Source organism: Falco peregrinus, chromosome Z, assembly GCF_023634155.1.
Source record: "Falco peregrinus isolate bFalPer1 chromosome Z, bFalPer1.pri, whole genome shotgun sequence".
NCBI classification, from domain to species: domain Eukaryota; kingdom Metazoa; phylum Chordata; class Aves; order Falconiformes; family Falconidae; genus Falco; species Falco peregrinus.
This window is the reverse complement of record NC_073739.1, coordinates 32,989,274-32,999,810: the sequence shown is the minus strand read 5'-3', so window position 1 is coordinate 32,999,810 and position 10,537 is coordinate 32,989,274. Positions and strand designations below refer to the sequence as shown.

At 38.2% G+C, this 10,537-nt stretch overlaps 1 protein-coding gene across 4 annotated transcripts in view; it reads right to left on the bottom strand.

The window, feature by feature from the left end:
* Positions 1-44: 44 nt before the first annotated feature.
* Positions 45-10,537, bottom strand: part of FSD1L (fibronectin type III and SPRY domain containing 1 like) — a 34,873-nt gene continuing 24,380 nt past the window's right edge. For 2 of the 4 annotated variants that reach the window (XM_055791632.1, XM_055791634.1), the window contains 4 exons: positions 7,237-7,334; positions 6,534-6,785; positions 6,124-6,212; positions 45-4,197 (listed from right to left, as the gene is read on the bottom strand). In XM_055791632.1, coding sequence (XP_055647607.1) covers positions 4,078-4,197; positions 6,124-6,212; positions 6,534-6,785; positions 7,237-7,334 — 559 coding nt within the window. In that variant the 3' untranslated portion in view covers positions 45-4,077. The remainder of the gene's footprint in view (positions 4,198-6,123; positions 6,213-6,533; positions 6,786-7,236; positions 7,335-10,537) is intronic. The other 2 variants (XM_055791633.1, XM_055791635.1) reach the window with 2 other exon arrangements.

Sequence of the window (10,537 nt, the reverse complement as noted above, 5' to 3'; positions counted from 1 at the left end):
AGCCCCACCGCGGAGGAAAATAAAACGAGGGAGACTCAGGCACAACAGATTTCAAATTTCTTTATTAATACAAAACGCTTGCATCACACCTCAGTCAAAGACACCAGAACGCTCCGCGGCGGCGAAGGATGGCACCCGGCGGAGGAGGCCGGAGTACAGCCAGTGGCGGTGGGGCCCCCGCGGCGGCTGCCCCCGGGACGCGCAGCTGCACAGGAGGTGTCGCAGGCCAGTGCGGGAAGGCAGCGAGCGATGGAGGCGCACCGTGTGCGGCCGGGACGCAGGGATGGCGACGGAAAACCGCTGCCAGGCCTCCCCTTCCAGCAGGGCCTTCAGACGGCTCCAGGGCGGTTGAGGCGGGGGCAACAATCAACAGAACTCATCGCTATTGCCTGTCAAATTATGCGTTATGTTCAGGATCAGTGATCGTTAGGAAACCACAACAGTGCTAAGTCAGATGTTCTTCCTGAGGGAACCAGTTCCCATTCCCCGGTCTTAATGCAAAACAGCAGGAACAGCACTCTTGTTGGAGGGCACAAGGGGGTAGGGAAACAGGGTTTGTACAGTAGCCTCTACTTTTTTGTCCTTAGAGGAGGGCTAAATAAGTAAGCCTTCACCCTCTGCCATCTGTATTTGGTATTTGGAGAAGCACCTATCACCTGGATGTGTTTAAGTCATCCTTTCTAAAATTCACATCCCTTGTTGCAGTTCATACAGCTTTCTGTAGAAACAACAAAAGTTACAATTTACTGATGTATTAACTCAGGGGAAACCTTCAGTTCCTCACAAGTTATCCTGAAGTTATCTGAAGTCTGAATGACTACCAGCGATCACTGTTTAGAAAAAAAATTATAAATCTTATTTTGGTCATACAGAAGAAAACTCCTGTCTAGCCACCTAACAGCATCAACTCCAGAACACAGAGGCTCAAGGAGTATTAAATTACTACAGATATTCTACTTTGCGTTAACGACGGGTAAACCCATAGACCTTCAAAAGGTCTAATTCCATTGCCAAAGAACAACCTCTCCAATTCCTGAGGTGGATTTGCCTAGGAAAAAAGTAACTTCACAGGCTGCACGCATTCCTTTCTTGCTGCAGGTACAAACAGCGCACCAACTTCAACAAAATATCACCAATAAATTGGTACTGGACAACTATTAGCTCAGGAAAGAAAAAAGTCTAAGAAATCTAAAGTGCTTAAGGCAATTCTTCATATCCCCATTTACTAAAAACAGTTGTACTAGCTGTTAGCAGCAAAAATTTGACATCTGTGCAAACTATCAAATAACAAATTCATTCTTTAAGGGTAAAAAAGGTCACATTGACTTCATCCAGGACATGAGTTAATCTAGAACTTGCAAGTCACAGTAAGAAATCATTTAAGCTTTCTTTTAAATGTTAAAGAAAAACTATGTTTTTACATTGTGCATATCAAATTTAACTTGCAGGTTATACATCTTACAAAAAAAAAATCAAATGCTTTTATGTAGAAATAGAGGTTACTCATAGTTTTCTCTCACTACACATTAACTTACTGTAAATATTCCCTTTCTTGCCAAAAAGGGAAGTAGGAACTGTAGCTGAACACCCAACATCAAGTGCGAAGGGTTGCTAGCCTATTTCTGTATCTGTTTACCACAGTCGTTAGAAGAACAAGTCTCAAAATAAGGAGCATCTATCTTAACCCTGCCCTCTCAAACCACCACCAGGGTTCAACCACACAAGTCTTACTTGCTCACATACCACTGAATTCATAGCAGCTGAGCCCCTAGCACACCCAGTCAGGTGTTCACTGAAGTAAAAAGTAAAGAACTGAGGAAGTAGTATTTAAGATTACTACACAGACTATTAGGATAATATAACAACATCTGTGGATAACATTTGAAGCATTCAAACACTGTTCAAGAATCATGTCACCTTCCAGTATCTCTGTTTCAAGACCCAAAACACTAAACTGGCAGAGGAAAGTACAGTTAAACTGGGAATTGTTTTGCACTTTTCCTCTGCAAAAAAAAAATCACAGCTGATCTGTTCACAAAGCAAATATTTATAGAGATGCTCAAGTTGCAGATACAAAGTTAACATGAAGGCTCAACCATCCTGTCAACTTCATGATTTCTCAAGAGAAACGTAACTTTCTAGAGCAAGTATTAAGAAAAAAATTTAAAGTTTTCCACTGAACATCATAATCAGATTATGAGTTGTTTCACGGAATTTCTCTTCTTGAGAAATCTTGATAGACACAAAGGACCCATATCAATATTTAAAATGTTTTTACAGTTCAGCCCTGTAAGAAAGAAGCCAATTCACTATGGACTATCAGCATGAATTTGAAACAGTTTTCAGATGGTATTTGGAAAAAATCTTCAGTTAGGACACAGCTGATTCAAGTGTATATCTGAAAATTATTTCTAGGCTCCTGGACTCAATTAGAGGGAAGAAAGCAGATTTTAACAGTCTATAATACACACAGAATTCTCATTGAAAAGTTGCAATTTTCCATGAAGAATATAACATGATTATTTTTTTAGCTCTCCCACTATTATGAATCATATGACTATTGTTACTAAGCTACCAACTAGGAGCTGAGATCATTGAACACCCAGGCTCAACATTTCACTTGATATGTGAACAAAAACATGTACATGCAGATCCAAAAGCAGATCATGTTAGCTGGCAAAGCATTTGCTCACTTTCCACTTTTTCCCTTGCCCTTAAGAGAGGGGAACACATTATGCTGGGAGGCTATAAGGAGAGCCTTTAGGATATGGTCCTCTGAAGGCCAGTCTCATAGCCACATATACATGATGTATGGTATGTGCTAGCAAGTTAGGGTGGGATACTACACATATAAGCTACATTTCTGCTGGATAAAAAAATCATGGAATTTTTTGATGTCTCTGGTTATCCAGACAGTACCAGCAATCCTCACTAGGCTAGTCAGAACAGGTAGCAAAAATGTGCGCCTGGGCTCAGAGGATACTGCCCCATCAACAGGAATTTAGTGCCACTTCTGCTGCCAGCTTTGATACTGACATAGCTGTTTGAGAAGTTTTAGCCAGCCTTGGAGCTGGCTTAAGAAAACGCTGAAAGGTGTTTTGGCAATAGCCCATCCCCCATGATCTTCTCTGGGGAGATGCATTTAAACTGAAGCTCTCACACCCTTGTTCCCAGCCTCAGCTGCACTGCACCTTTGCTACTGGCAGACAAAGATTCAATTTGTCATTTTTTCATCAGGTGCAATGTGAATTGCTGATTATCATAATCTAATTGGAATAATGCCACAAAACTAGAAAGCCAAGAGTTGACCCTCAATTAAGAGCTAAGAGAGCAGTATCATGCTGTAGTTTTAAAAAAGCTCTGGATTTTTGGTTCTGAACCTCTTAACTGAAATAATTCCCAGTTCAATGACTGGTTATCATAATGCATGTTCCCTGATTACATAAGAACGCTTTTAAATACCTTTAAGTTTTTACATATTCTGTAATCTGTAATAAACAGAAGCCAAACTTTAAATATCCAATATTTAAATGAGCTACTCCTGGGAAACAGGATGATTTTATATCAGAAAAAAATATCACAGACTGCTCTTACTTCTTGTAATATTCTTTTGAAATCATATGCTGTGATATTTTGCTAGGCTAGGGTAGCAAATCAACACTCTTTTGAAATGCATGTTTGATATCACAGGTTCTAATGGGAAGCCCGGTAATAATAAAACCTATAGTCAAGTAATTCATGTTAGGAGAGCTAAAAAAACCTGTATGTTTAATTTTTCACAGAAAAAACCCACTAATTACAAAAGTAATATTCATGTCCATAACAAAATGTTTAAATACAGTATTAGAAAAGCACATAGTTACAGCTTTTTATTTCTCCACTTATTTTTCAAATAGGCAACAGTTCAGTTTTCTGTCTGACACTTGTGTCTGGATTCACAGTAGGTTCCTAACACTTTAAGCCCCAAACAGCAGCAGGTAGCAAATCCAGTTTAATCCAATTCTGACAGGCTTCTGTCAGTAACAGCCACACAGGGGGGAAAAAAAAATAATCAGCAATATATAATAATAGACATTACTAGGCGATATTGTTTAAACTGGTTGCCGAACCACTCAATTCATTTTCACTTTTCTGGTGCATTTTCACCACACTTGGCACCTGCAAACCAGTACTCAACGTAAGCCCACCACACCAGATCTAAGGAGAAAAAAAAAAAAAAAAATCAATATTCTGAACATTATTAATTATCTACATCTCTTCTCCTGTCCCACAATGGAACTAACACAAAACCTGCAGCTGCATGTCTTCCCTCTTGCTTTCTAGTCACAGTACTCTGTAAAACATTCTAATCACCCAGAAGCTGGTTTTGAAGACCATAAAGTATAAGATGCTTCACATACTATGCTTTATGACTAAGTTTATAACCAAGTCTAAGATCTAGCACTAAAAGAACTGCTCATAATAGGAAAACTTCTTTGAAGACCAATGTACTAGCAGCAAGTACTTTATGACAATGAAAAGCAATACTGTCACTACACTCCAGTGTGTGAAAGCAGTGCTTAGTTCTAGTTACAGCACGGCAGAATTATGTCAATGTAAACATAATACAAAAAAACCCCTATGTTTTGAGAAGCATTAAGGGCACAGGTACCAGTGACCTCTATTTTACAACCAAGTTCCTGAAAAAACATTTATCCCTGTTTATGAATAAATTTGAGAGCTGTAATTAAGTAGCTTGCAATTTTTAAGTGTTCTGACTAACCCAAGGTCTGACTGCTATCACCAAGCACTAGACCAGGGGTCCTCAAACTTTTTAACCAGGGGGCCGGCGCGGATGCAGTGGCAGGCAGCCATCTGCGGCTGCTTGGTTTCCCCTCCCCCCCCCAACCCCCGGGGGGGGGAGCAGGGGGGGGTCTGTAAATAGCAGGGGCTGGATTGAGGACCCTGGGGGGCCGTAGTTTGAGGACCCCTGCTCTAGAGGCTGTATGAGATGCAAGCTAATAGGCCAAACCATGGGTAAGCAAGTGTTTCCTTGGATGCCCTAGGAACTGACTTGTCAGTCAGCCTTAGCAATGCTAGAGGAATGACTAACACAGGTATCCCAGCAGTTCCGAAGCCATTCTGTTCCCCGTATGTTGAAAAGGTTCAGTAAGGCAACTTGCTTAGTCACCTCCAAATAAACAGCTATTAAAATTCTTGGACTCCTGTTGTCAGTACCTCTAGCCAACAGTAGAAATTGTGCAGGCAATTCTGTCTGATGAAAGTGAAAAATCAGGTGTTTGCAAGTGCTAGATGTAAGGCTGCCCAGGCGAGTTACTTTTCTGTTCCTGCTCCATGCCCAAAAGAACAATAACTTTATTTTGGTCTAATCACACTTTAAAATTACTATGCTATGTTTCTATGGGCTACATTACACGAGACTAGAGATCAGAATCTAGGCAGCTGAGTTGCTAGCCTCCTCCAGATTCCACAGTTTTCCTAGACCTGTACGCTGCTTCCAAAGTATAATGCACCTGATGGCATCTTTTAACACAGCTGAGGCCTGCAAATTTAGTTAGTTACTTAAATCATCAAAGGAAAACCAATACACAGTAACTAGTAATTTTCCTGTACATTTTTTTGCAAGGTTTGAATCTTTAGAATTGCAACAAGTTTTCACTGATTAGCTTAGAACCACAAAAAAGTTACATAGGCTAGTGAAATGGCTATCCCACAGAGCTTTTAAAGATTTGAAAGCTAGAGTCTTGTATCTCAGAGAGAAGCATCTGCTGTTGTTCCGTCTCATGATAGCTACTCGGACAGCCTGCAGCATCTTGGACTCTTATTTGCATCAGTTCAAACCAATTACCGCAGCAGGCTCATCAGCTACTTGAATGCGCTATGAATTTACCCTACAAAAATGTGATGACTTATTTACATAGCAGAGACATCCAGATAACAGAGTTCTCCCATTGGAGTGCTGCTCTAAGTACCACAGGAAATCAAAAAGAAAGTGTTAAAAATTGTTTAAAATTATTAGTCAGCCAAAAACAGCGCTCCCAGTTTCTTCCTTTAAAAACCAATTAAGTCTTTAGTAAAATGAATTCTGTGCTAGAAACTGAACAAAATTTTATAGATACTGACCATGAAGCCTGGTAATAATTGTTGAGTAAACTTTGTTCTAAAGGTGTATAAGAGCTTCTTTGAGTTTCCATCGTAAAATGTGAGCTGACCTAAAAGAGACAGAAAACGAGTTGAAATACATGTTTAAATGCTATTAGTGTGTAAGTTTTTGGTAAAATTGATTTTTTTCCAGAGAAAGGTTTCCAGAACACAACAAATACAGTCCACATGACTGAAAAATACTCAGTAGCTCTGCCACACAGATGAACCCAGATCATTTGACATTACAAGCATTATTACACAAACAGCTCTGGGCCTTATTTTCATTAAGAGACTGTATCAATCTGGAAGTAATGTGCTACTTTAGCCTTGTCCTGATTCAATTTGGCATGGGTAAGTTTTTAGCTAGATATCTTAAGATTGTAATTTACCTCCATCAAAGTCGCAGTACACTCCTATTCTGTCTGGAACAGGCATATCTAGAGTCTTGGTTTTATTATTATGTTTTGCTGAAAATGTGGTTTGCAGCCAGTTGTTGATATGGATGCACCAGCTTGAATTAGTCTTCCCCAGTTGCTCAAATTTCCCCAGGTTTCTATATGTTACTCCCACACTGTAGGATTTGCATTCCTTCTGGGCTCTCACCTCCCAGTAATGCTGTCCACTTTCAATAGCAGTGTCTCCTACCAAAAAAACCCCAACATTTAGTTGCTACAATTAAGCATACCTTCCAATGCTTGCTTCCTTATAGGCACTTCTCTTTTTATTTTAAGATGAGGGCTTAAAAATAAAAAAAACCTGAACTACAAGGAACAAAAAAATTCATGTACAAGAAAACAGAATAAAAATTTAAAATAGAATAACAAAACAGCTTTTACTTACACTTACTGAGACAAGATACATTTAACAGCAGTGAATGTTAGTCACCAAAGAGCTTTATAATAGAAGAGCTTCAACAGACTTGAAGACACATACTGTATCATGAAATTGTGGTGTTATATAGAAAAAACTCCTTCTACGCAAGACAGCATCAAGTACACAGCCTTGAACAATCACAGATTTTCCCTCTAATTCCTACCTAATCTGTTCTCCCACAGCATTACACCTCTAACAAAATTTAAAAGTTCACCTTACCTAACACCGTGTATGATTCACCAGCAAAACGATCTCTGCTGCTCCTCCTCACCAAGGATCTGCTAAAAGATATCCTCTTTGGAGACTGTGGGCCACTTCTAAGAAGAAATTAACCGTTCAAGATTTGGATGCAATTACAGAAATGCACACACAGACAACTTTTCCCAAGTCAATCAGGGAGCAATAAACATACTACATAAGCTATTGAAATGACACATTAGTTCAGCCACTTAACACCTCTATCAGCATGCATGCACAAGAACTGCAAGAGCAGACAGCAAGGAAAGATACATGGCATTGTAACAAACAATTTCAGAGGCACTTGAGAAAGGAAACAGGACAAAAAAGCAGATGTGTTGCAGATGCATTTGAATGAATGCCTGTATAAAACATTGTTTCGCCTGTACTATGCAGAACCTTAGAGAATTCATGTTTCTGGTTTTCCCCATAAGATTTCTAGTGAGTCTTATCTGATTGTTGTAGCTGATCTGTTAAGTATGAATATACTGTTGATGCTCAATGCCAAAATGCCTAGTTTTCACTATTAGTATCAGCGAATGGGAAAATAACATCAGTTGTATTAAATGTAGGTTTTTCAGCACATGTATGGCTTGTATAAGCAATGACTGAAATGCCAGAAAAACGTCTAACTCTATGAAGAATGAAAGGAGTAAAACTGTGATAACTGTATTAGAAAATACACACTGAAGATTATATAAAACCCAAGAGAGTCAACTCTAAAAAAAATTGATATTTAAAAAAAGATAAAGTGAGACTTCCAGGGTTTACTGCATCACTCTCCTAAAAAGAAAAAAAAGCCACCAACAAATCAAACACCAAAAGTATACTGAAGGATGGAGATTGTGATTAAGTCTATCAAAGACTACAGAAAATTGTGTCAGAACACATTCTGCTAAGAAGCACACAGCAACTCCTCAAGAGTCATTATAACATTTAAAAGCCTAATCCCAATAAAGAAAGACTTAGATTTTCTAATCATTCTTTTCAAAAGCATTCTCAGGACACAATAGCAAAATAAACAAAACCACACTTTGCCCTAGAGAATATTCTAATAAGTTACATAAAAGAATAACGTTAACCTCATGAGGTTTTCAAACATTTTACTGTAGTTGTGCCCCCAAAAAGTATTCCTAGCAATCTAAGCTTTACATAAAATGAAAGCTATTTGCAAATTGCAATGAATATTAAAACTCAGTAGCCAGGAATCATGTCTGGTTGTTACTTTAAAGGTGATCGGTAGCAAAGAATTTTAACTTTTCAAAAATACCTATGCAGTTTAGAGTTTAATTTAATTGGAAAAAAATTTTAAGTATATAAGTCTCTGAAATACATACATGAAGTCATTGCCAAATCTTCATCCTCTGTAGTATATCATACATTAACCTTAGAAGAGTTATCACACACACAAGTTCTCTCTCCAACCTTTCCCTCAGCTACAATTTGGTAAAGCTAACTGCCACTTAAATGCCCACTAATATAGTGAAGTTTAGCTTGTTTCCTTTCAGATTCATTCAACACTAAATTCAAGTTTTCTGTAATTGTTCTCTAATACCATTTCATAAAGGGTTAGAAAATGGCCCTTTTGCCTCATACCTTCATTAAAATAAAGTCACAGGGGAATCAAAAGATGAGTGGGATATTAAGCTCTCATACATAAGTATAATAGAATCTCTGGTTCACCTTCATGACTAAGTTTGATTTATTCCAGTTACAGAAGTCTAAAAGAAATCACTGATGAAAAGGCTGTCTACTTTAGCATCACCACTTATCATATAAATTTGCCAGTACTGATCAGAAAACAGCTAAACTTCTAAATTGCTTGCAAGAGTTACATGAAGGGTGCAAACATATTATGCAGGTGCATCACATCATATGCTTTTGAATCTTGTTAACATGAAGGAAGCTCTAGTTTACTTACCAAAGAAAAAGGTAGCAAGTGATAGCATGGAAAAAGAGAAAAGCATAGCCAAGAATTAAAGCATAATTTCAGGGGGAATCATCACTCTCGGCAGATTCCATCCTGCTTCAAGTGCAAAGATCATTCACTCACACTTCCAACAAAAGCTGCTCAATTTTTTCTATTTACTATTTTACTATTACTGCTCAACTCAGTATAAATGAGTTATGCAAAAAGCAATACGGCCATTTAGAGCACCACCATAAGATAGATGCAGGTGCTTTGCTACTATTTTCTCAAAGTTAGGAAGACATTAAAAGGTCCTCAATATCATTTATTTTATTCAAGTCTTCTGTAAATGGCTGTTGCATGTCCTTTGTCTATTCAAAATCTAACAGCCTTTAACAGTTCAATGACATTAGGTATTTGGCATAAGTTTAAAAAATAGTCGTTGGTTTTGGGTTTTTTTTTTTCCTCCAAGTACTTAAATCTCCCTTCCAATACGGAAAGTCAGAAAAATTTATAGAGAAAGTCAGTTTGGTGCCCATTTTCCAACACAGCATGTTCTTTATTAGTTAGTATATAACTGATGCAGTTTTTCCAATATTCAGTGACAGATATTCTGGTCTTATGGTTAGGATTGTTGCCTACAGCACTTAAGTTAGTCTCAGTTTTCTTGTCCATTTCAGCAAACACAACATATTCCAAGCAGTATGTATTCTGTTTTGGAATGGTTGAGGAGGGATATCAGAAGTTATCCATGGATGGATATCAGAAGTTATCCAGAGGTTTTTTTCTAGTTTAACAAATATTTTACAGATCATTTAGCATTTCATTTTCATCATATTCTTTCCAACCCCTGAAAGCTGCACATTTCCTTTTTAAAACAATAAGGCAACTTTTCCCACCAACTATGGAGCTAGCTTCAAATCTTCCCTCTAATACAGACACCATTGCACAGATACTCAAAAGGGAACAAAAGCCCTGTCTGCAAGAAAGAATGCAAGCTCATTTAAATCTCCTGCTAGAAAAGATTAGCCTGAGATGCTAAGCTGAACATGTGACCATGTTCTACTAAAGCAAAGGCCAGTAAAGAGTTTCACCAGTTCTTACAACTACAAAAGGAGACCAAGGTGTAAGACTCCCAGAGTCAGCGGTTATCTCCAAGAGATTTTTAAAACTTAGTTTAGCAGAAATTAATGTTTTCTGTAGTAGAACTAGCAACACTGCACAGCTTCAAGAGCTTGTTTTTGCCTACAAAAACTTTTCTTTACTGCTAATCTCAAACCAAATACATATCCATCTGATAGATGAATACAGAAGAATAAAACCTACAAGAAGTTAGGAACCTGGGCATTTGTTTTGGTCCCACAACTTCTAAAT